This window comes from Camelina sativa, chromosome 20 (assembly GCF_000633955.1).
Source record: "Camelina sativa cultivar DH55 chromosome 20, Cs, whole genome shotgun sequence".
Taxonomy (NCBI): domain Eukaryota; kingdom Viridiplantae; phylum Streptophyta; class Magnoliopsida; order Brassicales; family Brassicaceae; genus Camelina; species Camelina sativa.
In genome coordinates, this window is record NC_025704.1 from 2,774,439 (window position 1) to 2,795,967 (window position 21,529).

Here is a 21,529-nt window from a genome sequence, read left to right on the forward strand (position 1 = left end):
GCCTATCAGTTTGTCAAAAAGTCCAATGACCATATGTTAATATTTATTTGAGGTGGTGTCAACAAAATTTGAAAAGATGTCAAACGTCACTTAAACATATGCTAATTAATTATTTTACAAAAACTTATCTAAAATTTATAATTTTATGGGTGTCATAGGTGTCATATAACACCCCTTATACTTCACTGCCTCCATCATTGCTTGAATTGCTGTATCATAAATATCTGGTTGGATATCTTGCCAGTCGGTGTACTCCATGTTAACAAAATACTCAAAAACTTGCAAATCAATCATACCCATCTCAACTCCAGTGCCGGCTTAGATAGAGGACAAGCGGTACGACCGCCCCGAATTCATAGACTAAGGAGACAAATAATGTAAGATTAAGGGACACAAAAAAAAATGCAAGATGAAGGGGCAAAAAAATAATAATGCAAGATAAAGGGACAAAAACAAATAATATAAGATAAAAAAGATAAAAACAAAATTTGTAACACAAAATAGTTCATTAAAATATATTTTTACGAGTCAATAATCAAAAAGACTCTTTATCTTCCATAATTATCTCAACTACTCTAACTTAGAACGCAAATAAATTTTTATAATCTTATCAAGTATTTATATATTATTAAAATGAAATCCATATTTTTTTAACATATAACAGAGATTCAAAAAAAAAATTTTGATCTTTTATTCAAACAAAAAAAAAATTTGCCCAAGGGCCCCTAAAAACCTTGAGCCGGCACTGCTCAACTCCCTGTTCATCCTCCTCCTTCCTAAGCACTTCACGAAGAAGATTGAAGAATCCATCAATAAGAATGGTGGCCATAGTAGTACCCCTCTTCCTCATTTTCTGGGAACGCAATAAGACTTTAGAATACTAAAGAACAAGCTCGCCGTAGAAAAGTGTCTGATATCATCAAACGACTTCTTTAGGAACACCAAGTGAGGCTTAAGTTCAGGTATCATAAAGACACTCTGCACCAAATCTGCATGGTAAGAAAGTGGCTTGCTTACTCACATGGATAACAAAACCGGTGATTGTAGGCAAAACACCTAACATCGTAGATGTTAATCTTAGTTCTCATTTGAAAACATCTAACTAAGAAAAATAAATAATCAGATGTAATACTTAAATCCAATAAAAAATCAAAATATAAACAATATTAGGCTAAAAATGCACCATAATTTCTCGCGACTACAACAAATTACAAATTTCACAAATAAATAGCAAATTTCAACAAAGAAAATTAATAATATTAAATTCATTTTATAAAATAGCAAATACCTTCTAGATGTGCAATTTCTGACTTCAAACGTGCAGCCCCCTCTTGTGAATATAAATTATGAGTTTTTTTTGATGCTTAATTTGAATCGGCACTAAGAAAATGAAAGATGTTCATTTGACCATAAACCCGTTTGAGCTGTGGCTTTTCTGATGATGATGAACAATTTCTAACATTGCATAAAAATTTGGAAGGAAGTTTGTTCTCCTTAAAAATATTTAAAACATTTTCACAATAATATAGAATGTTGGTGTCACTTGTATTTGTTATTTTCTCATTTACACTCATTTTTGTATTATATTGTGTATTTTTGTATTATATTGTGTTTATTATGTTCATTAGAAAAATTAATTGAAAAACCTTTGTTAGCTTTAATCTTAAGAATTTGTTTTACTACTTGTAGAGTTGGTTTTAATGTTTTTTTGCCTATGATAATATTGACTTTTTTCTCTGTCTCCATTTTATTTGATTTAGATGTTGATATTTGTAATTTAGAGTTTTGAAATATCATCAAACAACCCCATAATAAAGTTTTGGAAAAACCCTGAAGACTCGTACAATAATGGGCCTTTATTAGTTGGGCTTATAATTTCGATCCATTACCGACCTTAGTTTTATTTTCCACTAAACATGTAATAAGAACTTGGAAAATAATGCGCTGTGATTTTATCAAACCCGAGTTTTTTGTTTTGGGTTATTTGGTGTTTTGCTATGTTCGAAGGGGTAGACTCGCTCGTTAGAGAATGATATATAATGTCGATGCGAGTTAGAGTTTGGCCTTTGCCGCTTGTGAACGAACTTTTGTCTAACACACACAGCATTGATTAATGTCGGTTATTAACCGGTTACGACATCGTCCACGGTTCTGTGATCGATGGTTGTTGTATATCATTAGAGCATGATTTCTTAAGACAAAACAAGTACGTAATTGTTTAATACAGTATGCAAAAGAAACCTAAATGTGCACTTAGCTTTTAACTGTGATAATAAGTAAAAGCACAGATCTAAAGTTTACCAATTAGTCTTAAGTTTTCAAGAAACAGAGCAAAAGGTCACAATGATAAATTGATAATGGAGGTAACAACAATGCACTTAACCAATATAGAAACGCAAACGCATAATCTGTTCTCAAGAGTCTAAAGACATAACTACGCCATTCCTGACCTGCGCAGCTCGGCTTCACCATGCGCAAAATGGCATCTATCTCCATATGTACAGTTCCCTTTAAGGAACCTGTCACAGATCTTGGTCTTGTAGCTGCTCCCAGGATGTGGTTTCCCTTCAGAACCACCACCAATCCCTTGCGGCTTCTTGACTGTTCCCAGCCTCCCTATAAGCTCTCTCACCATCCCACTCGCTACATTGATCTGTTCAAATGTTCCATCTAGCTCTATAATCTTCAAGTTTGGGTCTCTTTCATGATCTTTTATCGATAATTTTGCTCCTGTTTGACGGCATATCTGTTTGGAATGGATTCCGCTTTTTCCAATGATGGCACCAGCTAAAGAAGCATCTACACTGATCTTGGCAGTAGCAGAAGCACCAAAGACTGATACAGGGCCTAATCCTGGATCTCCTCTCCCTGAGAATCTACCACCCGCACCAGCAGATCCTTGCATATTTCTGGAAACTTGAGCAACTGATGGCCGGAGAGTTGTCATCTGCGCTGCAGCATTGTATCCACCAGGTACATAGTGCAAGAAGTGGCAATTGTCACCAAACGGACATCCAGAAGTGCTGCAACAGAAAGCATAATATGCATCAGCAATTTCATCCGAGAAAGAAAACAATGACATGTCTATAAAAAATATTGCACTATAGCCACTTTCTCGACAAAGCAATAAGCTTCAGTGCAAAAATGATGAAAGAATAATAAAACAGATTCTATTACAACTCTATCACCATTGAACTAATATGTTGCTCTGAAGCCGAAAGACTCAAGGACAGCACAAGGATAATGCAAGAAGAGTCTTACCCGATACTAAATGTTATATGCTGCATATATAAAATTACAGATTCCTTACCATCAAACAAAAGAACAAACACAAAACAAGTTTTGGTTGATTTTCATATATTAGATTCACCAGTAGAATTCAGTTCCAAAATTATTCTCCATAACCATATAAGCTTATCCATTTCTAGGAGGGATCACAGTTTGTTACATTTGAGTATTTAACTCGTTTAAGGATGGACAATGCTACGTACCTGTATAACAACTATCCACTTCATTAGCACAGCACAATTTTATACAACATTACTTCTTAATTTCAGGATCCAATCAGGATAAAAAATATAGATTAATAACCTGAAAAATTTAGTGCAAGGCTTGGATTTGCTTCCTAAACCAGTAGAATTTGATTCCATCTCTGTTGCAAACATTAACTTCTTTTACTTGGTTAAACTTTTCTAAAATATCAATTTGGAATTAGCTTCACTGTGCCATCTGCCTTTTTATGCATTTCAGACTCAACGCCTTGAGTTGACATATAGATCAATCTATATCAATCATGTTGAGTGGCCACAGACAAAGGCTAATGGCTTATCTATATTTGAGTGGACTGACGAATCTAATGAACATGAGAGGTTTAGCAAACAGCAGAACACAAAGGAGGAACAAGAAACAAACTTCCATCGCAACTCATTGGCTCTAACAGTAGAACAAAGTCTCAGGATAAGGTAACTTCAAAAGACTAAAGCAGATAAAGGGGTTTGCGAGTAATCTCTCTAATGAACAAAAGAAGCATCAAACACGACGACACAAGAATAAGCCCAAACGAGAAAGGAACAACCTTTACGAGGGAAAAAAAAAAGAAAAATCTTGTTTTTAACGAATCCAATTTTCTATGGTTATAAAGATCTCGAATTCGGAACCCAATAGGGGACGGAAGGAGTGAAAGAGCTAACCTTGCTTAGACCTCTTGAATCCTCCGCCATTGGAGTTGTGTGCTTCAGGGCGTCCTCTCTTTCGAGCATCCATGTGCTTGAGAGAGAGATGGATGGAATCGGGGAGAAGGTGGAATCCGAAATCGGGAGACTGATGAAAGAGAATGAGATGGGATCTCAAATTTTCTTAATTTGAGCCTTTTCGTTTCTTATCCAATAAAAATTCTATTTGGGTTTATCATAATCATCATCGCCACAGCTCTGTCATATAAAGATAGAGAACGTTTGCTTGAAATTTGTTAATATATTTAAATTGTAAAAGAAATTAAAATTCCAGGAAACACCAAAAGACTAGGAACTTAATTAAAATTATATTTGGGTGATATCTAGTCTTGTAGCAGGATTATATATTTTGTTAGTTATTCTTTTTTGTAATTTGTATTTTTGTAATGTAGTTTTTTTATTTTGACTTATATTCTTTGTTTATATAGTATTTATTTGTATATTTGGGGTTGTACAGTACATTAGAAATACTAATAGAGTAAATAGTTTGTAAAATGTAGATTTTCACGGAAACAAACACACCGACAATATTGGATAGTAGTTTTGTAAGAGAATAGACACTTTGCAATATCGAATAATAGTTTTATAAGAAGATAGACACACCGCAATATCAGATAGTAGTTTTGTAAGAGTATGAGTTTTTCTTTACTTTTAGTTTATCGTCAAAATAGTAGAAAAGAGTAGAAGTTGCTTGCTAAATTTTAGTGTGAGATATTTCAATGGTTAGGAAACCATTATATTTATAGTGAGATTAGATGTATTTAGGTTATCATTTAGAAGTTAATATTTGATATATCAAATCTCAACAAATTGTAAAAAACCAATTTAATTTATAGTTTGATAAAAATACATGTTTTAATGGGTTTAACTTAAACTTTTTTATATTTTTTAAATTTTAAGAATAAAAATATTAATATTACTTAAATATTTTATAGACTTAAATATATTATAATATTTTAAACTTTTTGACGAAGTTCAAATATTTATAACAATTTAAACATTATCTAAAATTTTAAATATTTAAGAACCTTAATCATTCTCTCTATTAATGCATAATCGAGGAACCTTAAGTCATGGAGTTCAAAGTCATGGTGATTAAAGAACCTAAGTATTTTTCTTTAACTATATGCATTAATATTAATTTTAGAATACCTCTAAATATAATAACCATAGAGTTAGTTATTGTTTGATGAGACTGTAGTTTAATTGCTTTTGCAAGTGTAATAAGAACAAACAAAACAAAACTGTTTCTTTCAAATCGATATATCCTCATCACAAAGTTCTTATCATATCTCTCACCTTGAGTAGTTTGTCGGCCTTATCAAGCTCATGTGGATTAGGAAGGTTGGAATCAAAATCTCTCTCGACCTAACGGGAAAGATTTCGACATCAAAAAGCCTTTAGCCTAAAGAGAAACACAAATGCAGAGATACAGATACCTACCTCTTTCACCGGTGAGTCTGTGTTGAACAATTCAATCTCATATTCTCATCCATACACTTCCTCCCACCACTGTTTTCTGTTGCTAAATGTTCTCTCTTGGCTGAATTCTTGGACCTCCCCCTCTACCACCATGACTTAAGGTTCCTCGATTCCCACGGGTTGTTCCACCGCCATGTCGTACATTTAGAGTTACCCCATTCTCCTCCCCATCCCATCTTATATCTTCCGGTGGAATCTGCAATTATATAAACTAACTTACTTCAGATTCAGCTGAAAATGGTATCATACTAGGTGGATACACTCTTTCGACTTTCGAAAAATGTTTCCCACGCAATTTTACTAATGAACGCAAAAGACAGTCCTGGCAGCATTTTCAAAAACTCCTTAACTAATACCTAATAATATAAAAAAACTCGTGAAGATTACCTCCTTAAGATCAACCCATTCCCATGTCTCAGAAATATATACTTTTCGGGGTCCTCTTTACATTTTAGTACATAAAAAGAAAGTCATATAGCAATCATATAATTAAGTTTAGTTTTTTCTTCCCTTCTTTGTCATGGGTTCAGAAATTGTAAAATCTCTAACTGTTGATTCTTATTGATCGGATACATTCAAATTCCAAAATTAGCTTTCACATTATTGTTACGAAAGGAGCAAAACTAGATACAAGGACAATCCATTGGATCTAGTACCTATATCTAAGTACCTTGTATATCTTTTCGTCTGGCGTCAAATTTAATTGACGGAAGCAATATATAGCGACCACTCTATGTGCTTCACTATAGTATTAATTAATTATTATGCATCGGTTATGTAATGTTAACACGGTCGAGACTGCACGAAAAGAATGTGAGGTCAGATTTACCCATATAACCAAATATATACGTAATAATTACGAAGATGTGATGATAATAAGTACAAGAAAATCCGTAACGAAAGCTAAATAAATCTCAAAATTAGTAAACACTTCCTTTCTTCAGTTCATCAAGAACTACACTAGAGATATACTTGATTAACTAGATAGGTCTTTTTGACCAATGCCTAAACCATGATCCTAGACCAATACAAAGCACTCCAGCTTATTTTACGTAAACTTCCTTTAATCTATTAGCTCTCCATCTACGCTACTCGACTTTAGTTACTTAGCTGTCAAACCATCAACTACAAACCACCTATGGTAATTGCAATGCTCTCAAATCTTTTTTTTTTTTTTTTTTTTTTTTTTTTTTTTTTTTTTTTTTTTTTNAATTCAAATATCATTGTAAAAGCTTAATTCTAAATTTCAACTTTAGAGTTTGTATGATATGTATATTGTACATTGTTTTTTTTTTTTTATGTTTTAAAAGGTGTATCTCCATTGTCTATTTTAGATTAGCATCTTATAAAGTTATTATTTTCATACTTTTCTACAATATTCACCATACAATAAGTTCATAAAGTTGAAATGATCCATATCTAATTCTCTATTATGTACTCCGGTTATGTATCATTTTTAATAATTTATAAAGATCAATATAATATTTAAAGATCAATATAATTATCCATTTATAAAGTCTATTTTGTTTTGTAGATTCTATCAATTCTATTTATAAAATCTATTTTGTTTTGCGATCTAATAGATAATTTTGTAAAGATCAATATAAATTTTCTTTTATTTATGATTTGAGGTTTTTGAAAACTAAAAAATGATAAACTAAAAAATTTGGTCTTTGTGATTTAATCAAACTAAAAAATGATCCCAAAAAGAAATCATATTTAAATAGAACTGAAATATAAAAAAAAAAATATAATTTTAAAAATATCATTTAACTAAATTCTCTAAAGATGAAACCATTAGTATGAAATCTAGCACTATAAATTAAATAAACATCTTTCATTCCGTTGGTACGGCTTCAGATCAAGCAAGAGAATAAGCTCATTACTCTATTCACAGCTTGGGTGCGTACACGTTTGAAGGTGGTAACAGCATGTTTAGGAGCAGCACCATTGGCTGGGAAAAACACAATGAGATTCTGCACTGAATCTAGACGTTATTTTGACGTTTATGTCAATGAAATTATTTATCTTATGTTTTCAAAATGGAAAAAATATAGCTAATGGTCTTTTTACATAGAAAATTCTAATGTAAAAACTTAGCTATATGTAAAGAGACTATTAGCTGTATGTTTTTATCTTGACATTCACCCAGAATCTCATTGTATGAAACGTGCAGATTATGCACCATTTACGTCAAAGATAACGTCAAGAATTCACGCGTAAACTTTGTGTGAATTTTACGCGTCTGTGTACCTTTATTTTTTTATTTTTTTATTTGTCTCTCCATAATTAAAATCTTCTCATTTTAAATTTATTTATTTTATAAAAGGTAAATCCTTTAAACTATTTTACAGTAATTAAAAAAAAAAAAACAAAAGACCAAAAAGTAATACCACGGCTCTGTTTATGAATCGCTGAATCTTTTAGTCGCTAAACATGGTTGTACTATAATTATTCCCATAATTATTCTCTTACTTTTTTGCCTTTTTTTTAATAGTACTAACTGCCTAACCCTGGGTACTAACGAAAAAATCTAGTTAGTGTCAACAGACAAAGTGCACTGCAAGTGGACCACTAGTTTGATGATTAGACCACGTGTTACGCCGATTCAGATCAGTTTTGCGGATGGTAATACAATAATTCAGTTTTTTTTCGGTCTAGTACGATCGACTGCGCTTGCTAGACAAATTTAACGATCAATATTTAACTATATGCATTAATAATAATTTTAGAATACCTCTAGATGTAATAACCATAGAGTTATTAGTTATTTGATGAGACTGAAGTTTAATTGCTTTTGCAAGAAATAAGAACAGACCAAAACAAAATTATCCCAATATTTATCGCTAATTCACGTAAAAATTTGACGCGTTTAAAATTTTAATGATATTCACATTTTAAGTTTAACCTAAATACTGATCGTTAAACCTAGAACGTACTTATACGTGATCAACAACTTATTTTTAGATTACATGTAAGGTGGATCGAGCATGGCAATCAAATTAAGAAGATTGTTCACTGGAATTTTTTAACGTAGTAACTAGTAAGTATGCGACTTGATTACCAACTGAAAAAATCTTATATGTTATCAAAATGGAAAAAGTATAGCTAATAGTCTCTTTACATACAAAATTCCTAGGGATTATTTTCATACATTCTGAAAACACAACTTAGAAGAATACTAATAATGTTCATCAAGGTGGATCAGATGAACAAAATCTTTTTCAGGGATCCGACAAAGCAAAGCAGAAAGAAAAACAAAAAAAAAATATTGCAGGTCATTTTTTCCTAAGGTTGCTGATGGTGAATCTCTTTCTTTATCCCACTGTCATCCAAGCATTGTAAGCTCATGCGAATACGGTTCTTCTCCATCTGTTTCATCAGCAACCACACAAAAACCATGATAATTAATAACATTATTGGTCTTTCAATGATCCAGATAATGAGTCAATCCACAGGCTTGTCAAATTACGTTGTTGTTAATGATCTTTTAAGTATATGACTGTTCTGACAACAATGCGATTTGGATGAGTAAAACAACATTTTCAGGATGGGAAAATGATATGAAGATGCATCATAAAGCATAGAATAAACAAAGGTCTCTGTTCGTATTTATTACCGCTTTCGTAATCAGAAGCATCCGCAAGCCTTGCAATGGCAGCAATAAGTGCCTGTTCATGTTCCTGTATCATCCCATAACAACACTTAGTTTCACTGAACTGTTTCTTTTTCAATCGATATCTCATCACAAAGTTCTTATCATACATATCTCTCACCTTGAGTAGTTTCTTGGCCTTATCAAGCTCATGTGGATTAGGAAGGTTAGAATCAAAAACTCTCTCGACCTAACGGGAAAGATTTCAACATCAACAAGCCATTTAGCCTAAAGAGAAACAGAATGCAGAGATAGAGAGATACGTACCTCTTTCACAAGTGAGTCTGTGTTGAACAATTCAATCTCATCCATAAACTTCCTCCCACCACCGTTATCCGTTGCTAAATGTTCTCTTCTTGGCTGAATTCTTGGACCTCTCCCTATACCACCATGACCTAAGGTTCCTCGACTCCCACGGGTTGTTCCACCGCCATGTCGTACATTTAGAGTTACACCATTCTCCTCCCCATCCCATTTTATATCTTCCGGTGGAATCTGTAATTATATAAACTAACTTACTTCAGATTCTGCTGAAAAATGGTATCATACTAGGTGGATACGCTATAGAAAATGTTTCCCACGTAATTTTTACTAATGAACGCTACCTCCAAAACAAATGTATCTTTACCCAAAAAGACTTTTTTCTTGGCAGTATTGTCAAGAAAAACTTAATACCTAATAATATCAAAAACTCGTGATGATTACCTCCTTAAGATCAACCCATTCCCATGTCTCATTCGCTGTGTTTATATCATATACCAACGCATGTCGACCCTGTGAGAAAACAATGAGAGCATCAGTTCCAATATACTTAAGCTATGTTCAATGTTAAAGACTGTTCCAAACTTCCAGATATATCAAAGTCATAGTATACTTTTCAACCACTCACATACACCCTGATAGGATTCAAACTAGTAAACACTTCCTTTCTTCAATTCATCAAGAACTACACTATAGACTATATAGAACCTCACCATGAAAACTAGAGAAGCTTTTTGACCAATGCCTAAACCATGATCCTAGACCAATAAAAAGCACTCCAGCTTATCTTACCTAAACTTACTTTAACCTATTAGCTCTCCAGCTAAGCTACTCGACTATATTTGCTGAGCTGTAAACACAGTTACAATCAACTACAAACCACCTAGGGTAATTGCAACGCTCTTGCACCAGACTAACTCTACACTAGTAAATGTTGGTCAGGCTTAAAGGCCTTGGTGTCGGATTATAAAAGCTATTAACAAGGGACACAATTAGTTAACGATAAGTTTGAAAAATGGAAAACTTTGACGTTTGAAGTACAGGAGACACCTCGAAACACATACAGATATACTGTCGAACATATGACTAGATGTATTCTGAATTACTGATTCAATCTAAATAAAAAGGTCTCAGCCATAAGAAGTTACCTCATCTGCATTGTATTGTGTAACTACTGCTTCATAGAAGCTGTTGTCTTCAGGCCATTTTGTCCACACTTTTCTTCCAATAAGAGCTTCAGCAGGTTCGTTTGCTGCTACTACACGGTTATTGATTACCCTGTTCCTAGTAGAACTAATCGACGGATACTGCATGTGTATCACAAATGATATGGTCAGTAAATAACACAAAACTATATGCAAATACAGATATCCCCTGACTTATTCTATGAGGAAAGATTAAAACAAGAAGTCTTACGGATTGGAACGTCTTCTGTTTCTTCCGAGAAGCTGAAAAAGTCGGACTAGGAACAACAGCGAGGGACTGTTTATTTCCCTTTCTCGAATCACTGTCATAACATCATATTTAAGTACAAGATACAACAGAATCTCATGTTAACATTAGCTTTACTGTCAACAAAACAAATGATCAGAATTCTTACTTAATTCTTTCGATAATATCGTCATTTTGGACATTGTTCAACATCTCTCGGTGTTCATCATCAGATACCCTCAATTCTTTACGTAGACTTGTCATCATGCTTGCTTTCTCCTAAAGAAATTGGAGATCATAACAAGCCGTTCAATATGACAGTAGAGTTTAATAATAATAACCTTTTTTCAAGACAAAAGGAAGAAAAAGGACTTTTTACCCAAGAGAGAGTATCAGCCTGAGCTTTCAAAGCCCTTAAGACAGCATAATAAGCTTCCTGCTCAAGTATATGAATCTGCGCTTCCATATCAATGTGAAGACCTACCATACACTTTTTACATCCAAATGAAACTACCCCCTTTTTCTTCAAACCTTCTTCTGAAATTTAAAATTCAGATAAATTCAATCAGAAAATGTATAGACTCACTGGAGTTAGTGCAAAACATTAAAATTCTTAAAACCCTAACAAAGAGAAAATTTTGAATCAAACCCTAAAACTGTTGGATCTCTTAATGAACAAAAGCATAATGTCTTCAAATTACGAAAACAGAGGAGATAAAACATACCGCCGTATTCAGAATCCTTCCGTAAAAGCGAAATCTTTACACAGAAACCCTAGTTAATCGAAGAGGAAAAGATTGAAATCCCAACGGAGAGACGCAATAAAGGGTAGATGAGATCCGACTGTGCGAGTAATGAACGGATAAATTCGTTGGGAATTCGAGAAATTGACAAAAAGACACAACCTTTTCTTTGTTTTTGGCTATAGGGAGCGACAGAGATTGATCTTTAGAAAGCGCAAGTGTAGTTAGTGTTTCTTTAGCTGGCGGAGCACCAGAGCGTGCGATAAAGAGAGAGAGAGAGAGAGACCGGGGAAGTTCCCAAGTTGGAGGAGAGAGAAACCTTAGTTTGGTCGGAACTCTTTGGAAGCTCTTCTTCTAATGACAAGACGACGCGTTTTGTTTCGTTTCTTTTATTTGGGCCTATTTGTATGATAATATTGGCCTGTTTGGCCCAAATAGTTTATAGTTAAAAGGATCTCTTAACATATACTATATGTCATATCATTTGTGATCTAATTGTGTCTACATGTCAATTGGACGTCAACTGGTTTGAACTTTGAAGAAAAGGGGTAGTTTCATTTTGATGTAAAGTGAATGGTTGGTCTACACATGAGAGATCATATGAACCTCAATTGATAAAAAAAATTTGGTGCAAATCCATCTTTATAAAAATTATTAGACTCACATCTAAAATTGATAATCATTTACAACCGTATAAATTGCTTATTGTATGTTAAACTGTCTCCATAGAAAAGTTAGATAATTAAGTAGAGAACAAAAGAAAACAACAATATCAGAAGATACTAACAAAAGAACTCAAACCACCCAAAGCCAAAGTTATACAAAAATCCATTCCATTCTCATCCTCACTTTTCCTTTTTGGACTGTCTATTAATTCTAGTTATAAACCAACCACCGTCATCATCAGACTGTAAACACAACAAACACCACACAATCCATCCTCTTAGCTTCCAATACACATTTTTATAGAAGACTCAAATCATGTTAAGAAATTCAAAAGAAAGAAAAAGTGAAAATTACATTAATTAAAAAGAAATGAAAGAAACGAATGGCCCCCATCATCATCATCATTATCAACTGCTTCTGTTCAGCATATCGTGGGATCTCCTATATGAATCAACCTTCTCCAACATGAACTTCTCATGACAATTTGCTATAAACATATCAGCCAATTTATCAATCTCATTCATCATCATCATCTCTTTTCCTTCTTCTTTGTTGTCTTTAACCTTATCTTCTAGCTGTCTTAGATAGCTAGTAAGCTGAGATGGTTCTTGAACATCATCATCATCATCATCATAATCATCGCCGACATCCATTGATTCAGTCGAATACTTTGACTCCCAAGTAGAGTCGTATTGGAGATGAGCTAAGTATAGCTCCTCAGGGAGACGTACTGGCGCAGAGACGGGAACTACGTGAGAGGAGCAAAAGTTGTAGTGAAGTCTAAAGGAGCCAAACAAAATATTTCCCTTTTGTTTCTTAGAGGCTCTTTTTGGATAGAGTAAAGAAGACACTGACAAGAGATTGTATTGCTTCTTCTTCAAGACTCTAGCAAGAATGGATGAAGCTCTAGAGATTTCACGGATTAGTCGACAAACATGAGAAAAGATGAGAGTTTGGATTAGGGATTTGAGTTTCATGGAGGTTGAGGTTGGTGAAGATGAAGATGAACATTGAGAAGAAGACATATAAGATGTTGATTTGAGTGGCAGTGCCATTCTCTCTCACACTCTTTCTCGTTAGAAAATCTTTGGTTACCAAAGGGCTTCAATACTCTTTAGTTGAATTGTAGTTGTACTAAAGGTTATGAAAGCATGTGGAATTACTTAAAGACCCTGCTACTTTAGGACTATTTAAAGGGATGCCACTCTAGTCTACTTTGGAGATTTTAATTGTGGTCTGGTCGGGATAGTGTGAGCCCACTTAATCTGACATGTTTGCCGAATATTAGGAACATCGTCTCAGATGTGAAAGAGAGTAGAAGTGACTTTAGATTCAAGTAACTAATATTACTATCGTCTGACACTGACACTGATCCTTGCTTCTGTACTGTCTTTATTTCAACAACAATTTTCACATCTTTGCTAATTTTTATTCTGCCACTCCTGAGCTAAGGTGTATAATCGAGGTTAAGTGGATAACCAAAAGTTTAACACTAATTAGTCTGTAATATCGAGTAACGAAACCTGACTGGTTTACTATTTGATTCAAACGAGTAAATAAAGGTGGATGACGATTGACGAATCTTAGACCACATGAATATTGTAGAACACTTTTATGTCCAAAAACAAATCCCTAGGATCCCCATATGATCCACTTCCTAGAAAAAAAAACAAATATATTCCACAAAACCCCGCTTCCTATATTTCAAACTATGTAAATTCCTTATTTTAAATTAAGGTTAGTAAATAAACTTTTTTTTTTTTTTTTTTTGTGGTTTTAGATGTTAAATTTCGACTACTTTTGGCAGACCCTTTGAAGTTTGAACCCCAATTTAAATGGGTTAGTTATATTTATTTTGACTAGATATCAAAAACCAACGTCAATTCCAATTAGCTGTACCTATATAATCATTTGAATTGAAGACCTAATATACAGTATAAGTGTATAACGACACATGATATATAAACTTAGAATTATATATTACATTGCGTATTTTGCCAAAGTTTGAGAATTCTACATAACGAAATTTGTATGCACCATGTCCCCTAACAAAGCGGAAGCGGAGAACATCTGACTAGACTAGATAGAAAGCACTTCAACTGCGTTTTATGGGAAAAAAGGTAACTACGATATGTACGTTTTGCGGTGACACGACTTTTGATAGTCAGAGAACAAAAAGGAACTAGTATCCATCCAGCGAGTCCTCGCAGAGTCGCAATCATGGAGACTTTTTGTCACAAACCAACGGTGAAGACAAAACCTCTTTTAATATGGGCTTAATTTGTATCTTTTGAGCCCATCAAAAGTAAAGGATCAATTCGGCTCCTCTCTAGGGCCTTGAGTCTGAACTAAGTACACAGCAAGATATGCTCATAAAATTATATGGTGTGAAGTAACATCATGTACATGTAATATAAAAGGTTTACGTTAATATCATTGGCTATGTCACACCTGAATTTTAATTTTCATACATCTGTATGTTGCTGATATAAACAGAAACTATTAAAAATAGTAGCTATGATGCTCATAATTTTTTTTAACCTAGCTAGACGGAGTCAATTTTTGAGTATATGTAAACAAAAGAAATACAAGATTTCTTTCTTTTGAGATCTATGACACGGTTTGTTCATATGTGGGTGATTCGGAGCGTAATGTTAAAAAAGGTTATTATAAATTCCGGCTGCAGATCTTAATTCTTTTGTTTAACAGATTTCTTTTGGGGAACTTCAAATGTATAACATAGAGATATAGAAGAAACTTTAAATTAAGGTCAAGTTTCTTCAAATATTGCCCTTATAACAAAGTCTACCCCAATTTGTCTCTGCCTATCAGAACAAAATTTATAAAAATTATCAACAAGGGAATAGTTTACGCAAATAAATAAATTTCACCTCGATGTCGAACATTATTTTAAACAAACAAAAAATACAGAGTTTTAAACAATCCTATATTTGACACGATGACACGCGTCAGGGGGGACATTTGTGACTGGCGAAGACGAATATAAAGTCTATTATTATAAAACGAAATTAAAGAAATATACAAAGTAAAAAAAAAAAATGAAAGACCTGTCTGAAGAAATGTAATTTTTAAAAACAAAAGTGGGAAGTGCAACTTGTAAGAAGAGTATTGGGCAATATTTTAACACGTAGGGGAGAATCTTACAGTTGTTCCACTGTGGCTTTCCATTTGTTTAATTTGAATCATTTTAATTAGAGGTCCACCTTGTGTTGTGTTATTTTCAATTACCAAACTTTTTGTCCTTTTTTTTGTTTTGTTTGGGGCAACGACTTCGAACTTATTTAAAAGAAAGAAATAAACCATCTAAAGCAATTTTTACAACAAGAGAGAATATATCAACTCCTCGTAAAATCTACGAACGTGACAAGAATTATAGATCCCTATGTTGAACCTATATACAAAGAGTACTAACGTATTAATTGTTTCATTGCAAGGCATTTCACAGTTACAGATCATTATTAAAATTATAGTGAAATTCATATAAATCTTTCAACTTAAGTCGAGGCGTTAAAAACACACAAACACGAAGTTTTATATTTTCTCACACAAGCTTTTTCAACTTCGAATTAGTTTTTCTTTGTAAGAAACGTCAGTTTCTAGCTTAAATATAATATTTTGCTTTGTTGTTAAAAAATGAAAATTGAGACGCTATGTATCACGTCAAATTTGTTGGTATATCTTCGATTTTTTTTTTTCTTGTAGTTATAGAGATATCTTTGTCAGCAACAACGTCTTCATCTGATAAAACAGTTCATGGGAAATACTTAGTATCATATAAGAAAACTACTGCCAATGCTTGTATGTTGCAAGATGTACAAACAATAGGAACGATATATATTAGATGTTTTCTTAATGAACTACTTTTAACTTGTAAGTAAAGACTTAGTTAATGTAGAGTATGGGATGGAATTCGATACTGCCTCTATATTTGTGTGGTCTTACCTATATATAGTTTTTTAATTGATTATTTGGGTGCGGAATGTGGTTTGCCTCTAAGCAAACTTTTTGAAGTGGAATTTGAATCTCTTCAATGAATTTTTTAATTTTATTTTTTAAGAATACAAAAATCTAACTGGCTCAAATTATAAATAATATAATGTCAACAATAATGAACAATTCAGCCAAAACTGAGAAGATGATAACGAAGTTGCATTGGGCCAAACAAAACTTTTATTTTTTTTTGTAAGATGGAAAGCTATTTTTATGCATCCTATCCAGAATAATTCGATATGTCTTTTTAGACTACCAAACTCATGGGCGTTAAAAAAACGTATGAAATTTATGCGAGAATCCTCATTATAATTTACATTATTATGGAAAGATGCTCATGTAAAATATATTCTCCCATATCTTGGGTAGAACAGAATATAGTTTCTACAAATTTTGATTGGTCATTGAGATATAAATATTTAAAATTTTGTTTTTTATATTCAGTGGTTCAAGTGTATCTGAAACCCAATCAACCTTTTAATTTTGACAAACGCAAGTTCGTTTTGATTGGAGAGTTATAGATGATTTCGTATAATTGTTACAGGATCAGTAATATTCTTTTATCATAATCTGTAATGTGGTTGTGTTATAATCTTAACTTCTTATCAAAAGAAGCAAACAAAAAAAAGATTTTCAAAACTATAACAAAATTGTTTATATAGGGTGAGTTGGTCAACCATCTAGCTTTGGATTGATAATCATGTACCATTGCTATATGAAGTATACCGTTTTAACAATTAGCGATCATAAAAACGATATTAAAAATAATAATTAAAAGTGTTATTTTCCATTTGTTGTACCTCCAGGTTTCTGTTATTTTTATACGCTTTGAACTATTCTGATATCGTTTACTAATTACAAGTTTACAACTTTTTAATACATATACGGCTTTATCTTATCAAGTGGATCCTTACTTTGAATTAATTCTGTTGATCATACCATTTACGTTAGATCATATATACATCATATATATATATATAAATACATACATATTCAGATCAAATGATAATACTATACATGTATGCATGGTTGAACAGGATCTGTTAGGGTTTTAAAATGTATTAACGGTACTATAATCGATTTCCGTGCGATCTTACTATAATTGTGAAGAAACTCTTTTCTGATGTTTCTACAAATGAAGAAGAATAACGACAAGGTCTATGCAAGTGGAAGTTTAATTAATCTAACTACTTAAAATAGTATTTGTTATTGAAATAAGAATTTTGGACTTTTGCAATTATGGCCATTGGATAATTAAAAATTGCCCACTCCTATCCATTTTGAGAATAATCAAAAGAAAAGGCGTTGGCCTTATATCAATACTCATCCCTCTTGCACCTGAAGACTTTGGAGAATGTAGAGAGATTCCTGAAAACCCAAAAACCAAAACCCTTTAGATTTCATAACGATTGGTATTCTACCGATTTTAATTTTTTTGTTCAATCAAATCCTTTTATTTTTTTCATTCAACTTATAACTTTTTATTTTCCGTCCGTTCAATATATCATTGAACGTACAACAAGATCATATGTTTCTGATGCAAAACTGGCTAATTGTGTCTCTCTTGTTTCTTCTTTGATGGATAATATCAACTTTGAATTCTCAAACGCTTCACAAGGAAGCCAGCTACAGTCGCAGCCGCAACCGCCTCAGCCGTTTAATTTGCAAAACTTGAATAACATGATTCAATACAATCAACCATCATCTCCATGGACTACCGAAACCTTCTCGGGTTTTCCTCCATACGATTGCTCGGCCAATCAATCTTTCCCCTTACAATGTTCATCTTCGAAGCCCTACCCTTCCTCGTTTCATCCGTACCATCATCAATCTTCGGATCATACATCATCATTAGACCAAACCATATCGATGGTTCCTATGCTGCCTCTTCCGGATCAATATATGAAGCCATTATATCAAAGATCATGCGCGAACGATTTTGCTGCAGCAAATGCTTCATCAGCCTCATACTCGCTTTCTTTTGAAGCAAGTCAAGATCCACAAGTATGCTCAAAAAAAGCCCTTTATTTATTTTTTTCTTTTTTTCTTAGATATATATTTTTAACAATGATGATCCTACTTGATGGTTTAAAATGTTCTCCACAGGAACTATGCAGGAGGACCTATAGTAATTCTAATGTAACACATCTTAATTTCTCATCATCGCATCAATCTAAACAAATTCATCCAAAATTTCCTTCTCATACTTCATTCTCAAGCCATGGAGGGCCGGTGGCTCCTAACTGTGTGAACAAGACACGATTAAGATGGACTCAAGATCTTCATGAGAAGTTTGTAGAGTGCGTTAATCGCCTTGGTGGTGCTGATAGTAAGTCTCACAACCATTTAATTTGATTGAGATAGTCGCTTTTGTTTAGCATAAAGTCATATTAGCTAGTGCATATGCTACAAGAGGGGGACCATTTTAACTTGCTTTAGTCTTCGGTCTGATGAAGTTACTAAAACCTAGAACTTCTCTTGGTTAGCCAATAGAAGTTATATTTGACATGCATATGAATCATGAACATGTATAGCCATAGGATGGATAGATATCAAAATGAAGTTATAACGCTCACATATAGAAGTATATAACACTATGTGCATGTGGATTAAAAAGTGTCTCCTTTTGTTGCATTAATTATTTGGATAAAATGTATACATCTTTCAATAGAAGTATTTCATAATCGTTTCAAGGATAAAAGTGTCCTTGTTTCTTTGGTGGGTCACTAAAATGTGTAAGTGGTGGAAAACTATGCAGAGGCAACGCCCAAGGCGATATTGAAGCTGATGGATTCTGATGGACTCACAATATTTCATGTTAAAAGCCATTTACAGGTTAATTACGGTTACTTCTTCTATACATCTCCCTTTTTCCAATTTTTTTTTATTAAATTGTTTTTGCCTTTTAAATTTCAGAAGTATAGGATTGCTAAATACATGCCTGAGTCTCTAGAAGGTACACTAATTAATTTCTGCACTATTTTTTCTATTTCTTTGGGGATAAAAATAATCTGATAATTTGGAATAATACAAATCGAAAGAGTTTTATGTTATTTTTTTTTTGTGTGAAGTAAAGAGTTTTATGTTGCAGGCAAATTTGAGAAGAGAGCTTGTGGTAAAGAGCTGTCTCAGCTTGACACAAAAACGTACGTTTCTCTTTTTTTCTTGTGCCAAAAGTAATATTTTCTTTATTACTAATTAGCCTCCTATATATTTTTCCTCCACAAAAATCCAAAAGTTAATGACCAAATGGCTTAGCGTAGCAATAGCAACACGATACGATTAACCTTATTCGAAAATAATAAATTATGACTTGTTAATGATTTTTTTTTTTTAATAATGTTGTGGAGACAGTGGAGTACAGATTAAAGAGGCACTCCAGCTTCAACTAGATGTTCAGAGGCATCTTCATGAACAACTAGAGGTAAGTTACACATTGTAACTATATATATACATCTTACTATTTTGGATATAGATAAGACTCTTTTTATTGTTTTATGGAACTATTTTCTGATAATTATCTACGTAGATACTTTTTCTTTAATACCACACTCTCATCTTGATTCATGTACGTTTCATTCTTTAGATTCAACGAAACCTACAACTAAGAATCGAAGAACAAGGGAAACAGTTGAAAATAATGATGGAACAACAACAAAAAACAAAAGAGAGTCTTATGAAGACACCCGAAGCTGAAGCATCATTGTCTCTTCCCGCTTCCGATCACACTCCTGATCCTCCGCCACCTTTCTTGGTACAAGACGACGACACTGAAGCCCTGATGCTAACAAGTTATGGAGACAATCAACTCCAGTCAAAGATTAGTTGAAAAAAAAAAATGAGAGATATTGGCTACATAGAAAAGGGCCTAAAAGCATGTTTCTACTCTATTCAAAATGGTATAAAGTCATAAGAGTCGCGACAAGAGAATGTCCAAAGTGCTACACACACTAACACTTGGGAACAGAATCAGGTACTAAATGTGTGCAAGTGGTGTGTGATGGGGTCTCATTAGTCAATAGAGTAATAGATGTGTGAGATTATTCTTAATTAACTATATTTTGTGTTATAAACTCACACGAAGAGAGATGGCTTCTTAAATTAGTAACGCTACTTTTAAAAAATTGTGCACGAGGAACCCCACCTTTTTCTCCTTTTGCTTTCTTAGTCATTTCTACTTTGAATATTCAGTTTCTTTATATATATTTGTCTTCTTCTCTGAAAGTTTGGTGATGTTTACGAAAAAGTAATCGGCCTGTAACTCTCTAATATGCTTTTTCAAGATTAAGGTACGGTATAAAAAACTTTTGCATGGAAGTGATGAGTGAGTCAGTCAAATGATCATACACGTATAGAGACGCGAGTATACGAAATGAATTAGGTTGGATATTTGGATACCAAAAAAAAGTGATATTCGATTTGGTCACCGATTGTGAAGTGATTTCGTGATTTTCATTTAGCCCTCTCGGCACCAACGTCACATCAAACTGTTTTGACCACCCTTTGATTGAGTTGGTGATAAGCGGTTTAATGTCCAAATTGAATGGTTCATTCGATTCCCATATTGTGTTGGTTAAGAAACACTAAATATAGTGGGCTTGATGATGGGCTATGATATTTTTTTCCTGTCAACAATATTTGTTCTTATTTTGTGTCTTTGAATTTAAAGTAAACTTGAATTCGGCTAAAATTAGGGTTTTACTTCGAAGGCAGGATCGAGAGATTTCTCTTCGTTCGTTTTCCCGATCAATAAATTTAGTGGTTTGTCAGATAATTCATCAATACCGGGTCGGTCATCTCATCGGTTATTAAATTGATTCGGTTTCGTCAATTTACTTTGTTGGCCTAGTCTGGTTAAAGCCCAAACTCATTTACTTTTTGTTCAAACCATGTCCACTAATATTATAAATTTAAGCTAATGGGCTACTTATGCTATATTATCTATATTAACAAGTACATATTTTGTGCCCTTTTATTTTGGTTTATTTAAAAAGTTATTTATAACATTAACCCCTAAAAATTTTTCAAAATTAATATTACTACAGATT

At 33.1% G+C, this 21,529-nt stretch overlaps 4 protein-coding genes across 6 annotated transcripts; 1 reads left to right on the plus strand and 3 right to left on the minus strand.

The window, feature by feature from the left end:
- On the minus strand, positions 2,236-4,440 carry LOC104768881 (zinc finger CCCH domain-containing protein 52-like). 2 transcript variants are annotated; one of them, XM_010492956.2, is made up of 3 exons: positions 4,191-4,440; positions 3,592-3,652; positions 2,236-3,023 (listed from the first exon to the last, which is right to left on the minus strand). In XM_010492956.2, exons 1-3 carry the CDS (start codon positions 4,261-4,263, stop codon positions 2,435-2,437), a joined length of 723 nt encoding a protein of 240 aa, XP_010491258.1. In that variant the 5' UTR covers positions 4,264-4,440; the 3' UTR covers positions 2,236-2,434. The 2 variants fall into 2 exon arrangements, with proteins under 2 accessions (XP_010491258.1, XP_019097253.1); XM_019241708.1 differs by lacking the exon at positions 3,592-3,652 and having other exon boundaries at positions 4,191-4,438.
- On the minus strand, positions 8,783-12,148 carry LOC104768882 (protein EMSY-LIKE 2-like). Of its 2 annotated transcripts, none has more exons than XM_010492958.2 (11): positions 11,967-12,148; positions 11,787-11,835; positions 11,441-11,595; positions 11,231-11,340; positions 11,047-11,137; positions 10,779-10,937; positions 10,075-10,143; positions 9,637-9,864; positions 9,491-9,559; positions 9,334-9,397; positions 8,783-9,086 (listed from the first exon to the last, which is right to left on the minus strand). In XM_010492958.2, exons 3-11 carry the CDS (start codon positions 11,546-11,548, stop codon positions 9,043-9,045), a joined length of 942 nt encoding a protein of 313 aa, XP_010491260.1. In that variant the 5' UTR covers positions 11,549-11,595; positions 11,787-11,835; positions 11,967-12,148; the 3' UTR covers positions 8,783-9,042. The 2 variants fall into 2 exon arrangements, with proteins under 2 accessions (XP_010491260.1, XP_010491259.1); XM_010492957.2 differs by having other exon boundaries at positions 11,441-11,598.
- On the minus strand, positions 12,566-13,801 carry LOC104768883. The gene has a single exon (XM_010492959.2). It carries the CDS (start codon positions 13,523-13,525, stop codon positions 12,878-12,880), a length of 648 nt encoding a protein of 215 aa, XP_010491261.1. The 5' UTR covers positions 13,526-13,801; the 3' UTR covers positions 12,566-12,877.
- On the plus strand, positions 17,794-20,686 carry LOC104768884 (myb family transcription factor PHL5-like). The gene is made up of 7 exons (XM_010492960.1): positions 17,794-18,485; positions 18,588-18,810; positions 19,240-19,316; positions 19,398-19,437; positions 19,573-19,627; positions 19,836-19,905; positions 20,068-20,686. The coding sequence occupies exons 1-7, from the start codon at positions 18,060-18,062 to the stop codon at positions 20,308-20,310; spliced, it is 1,134 nt and encodes a 377-aa protein (XP_010491262.1). The 5' UTR covers positions 17,794-18,059; the 3' UTR covers positions 20,311-20,686.

What these genes read in the sequence shown, in the direction of transcription:
- LOC104768881 (XM_010492956.2), bottom strand. Translation starts at nt 4,263, where the DNA reads ATGGATGCTCGAAAGAGAGGACGCCCTGAAGCACACAACTCCAATGGC. An exon ending in ATTCAAGAGGTCTAAGCAAG is followed by an intron (nt 3,653 to 4,190) that starts GTTAGCTCTTTC and finishes TGTTTGCAACAG; the next exon opens with AGATGGAATCAAATTCTACT. An exon ending in CCTTGCACTAAATTTTTCAG is followed by an intron (nt 3,024 to 3,591) that starts GTTATTAATCTA and finishes TTTCTGTTGCAG; the next exon opens with CACTTCTGGATGTCCGTTTG.
- LOC104768882 (XM_010492958.2), bottom strand. Translation starts at nt 11,548, where the DNA reads ATGGTAGGTCTTCACATTGATATGGAAGCGCAGATTCATATACTTGAG. An exon ending in AGGCCAAGAAACTACTCAAG is followed by an intron (nt 9,398 to 9,490) that starts GTGAGAGATATG and finishes GGGATGATACAG; the next exon opens with GAACATGAACAGGCACTTAT. An exon ending in TGCTTCTGATTACGAAAGCG is followed by an intron (nt 9,087 to 9,333) that starts GTAATAAATACG and finishes CTGATGAAACAG; the next exon opens with ATGGAGAAGAACCGTATTCG.
- LOC104768883 (XM_010492959.2), bottom strand. Translation starts at nt 13,525, where the DNA reads ATGGCACTGCCACTCAAATCAACATCTTATATGTCTTCTTCTCAATGT.
- LOC104768884 (XM_010492960.1), top strand. Translation starts at nt 18,060, where the DNA reads ATGGATAATATCAACTTTGAATTCTCAAACGCTTCACAAGGAAGCCAG. An exon ending in TCGCCTTGGTGGTGCTGATA is followed by an intron (nt 18,811 to 19,239) that starts GTAAGTCTCACA and finishes AAAACTATGCAG; the next exon opens with AGGCAACGCCCAAGGCGATA. An exon ending in ATGTTAAAAGCCATTTACAG is followed by an intron (nt 19,317 to 19,397) that starts GTTAATTACGGT and finishes TTTAAATTTCAG; the next exon opens with AAGTATAGGATTGCTAAATA.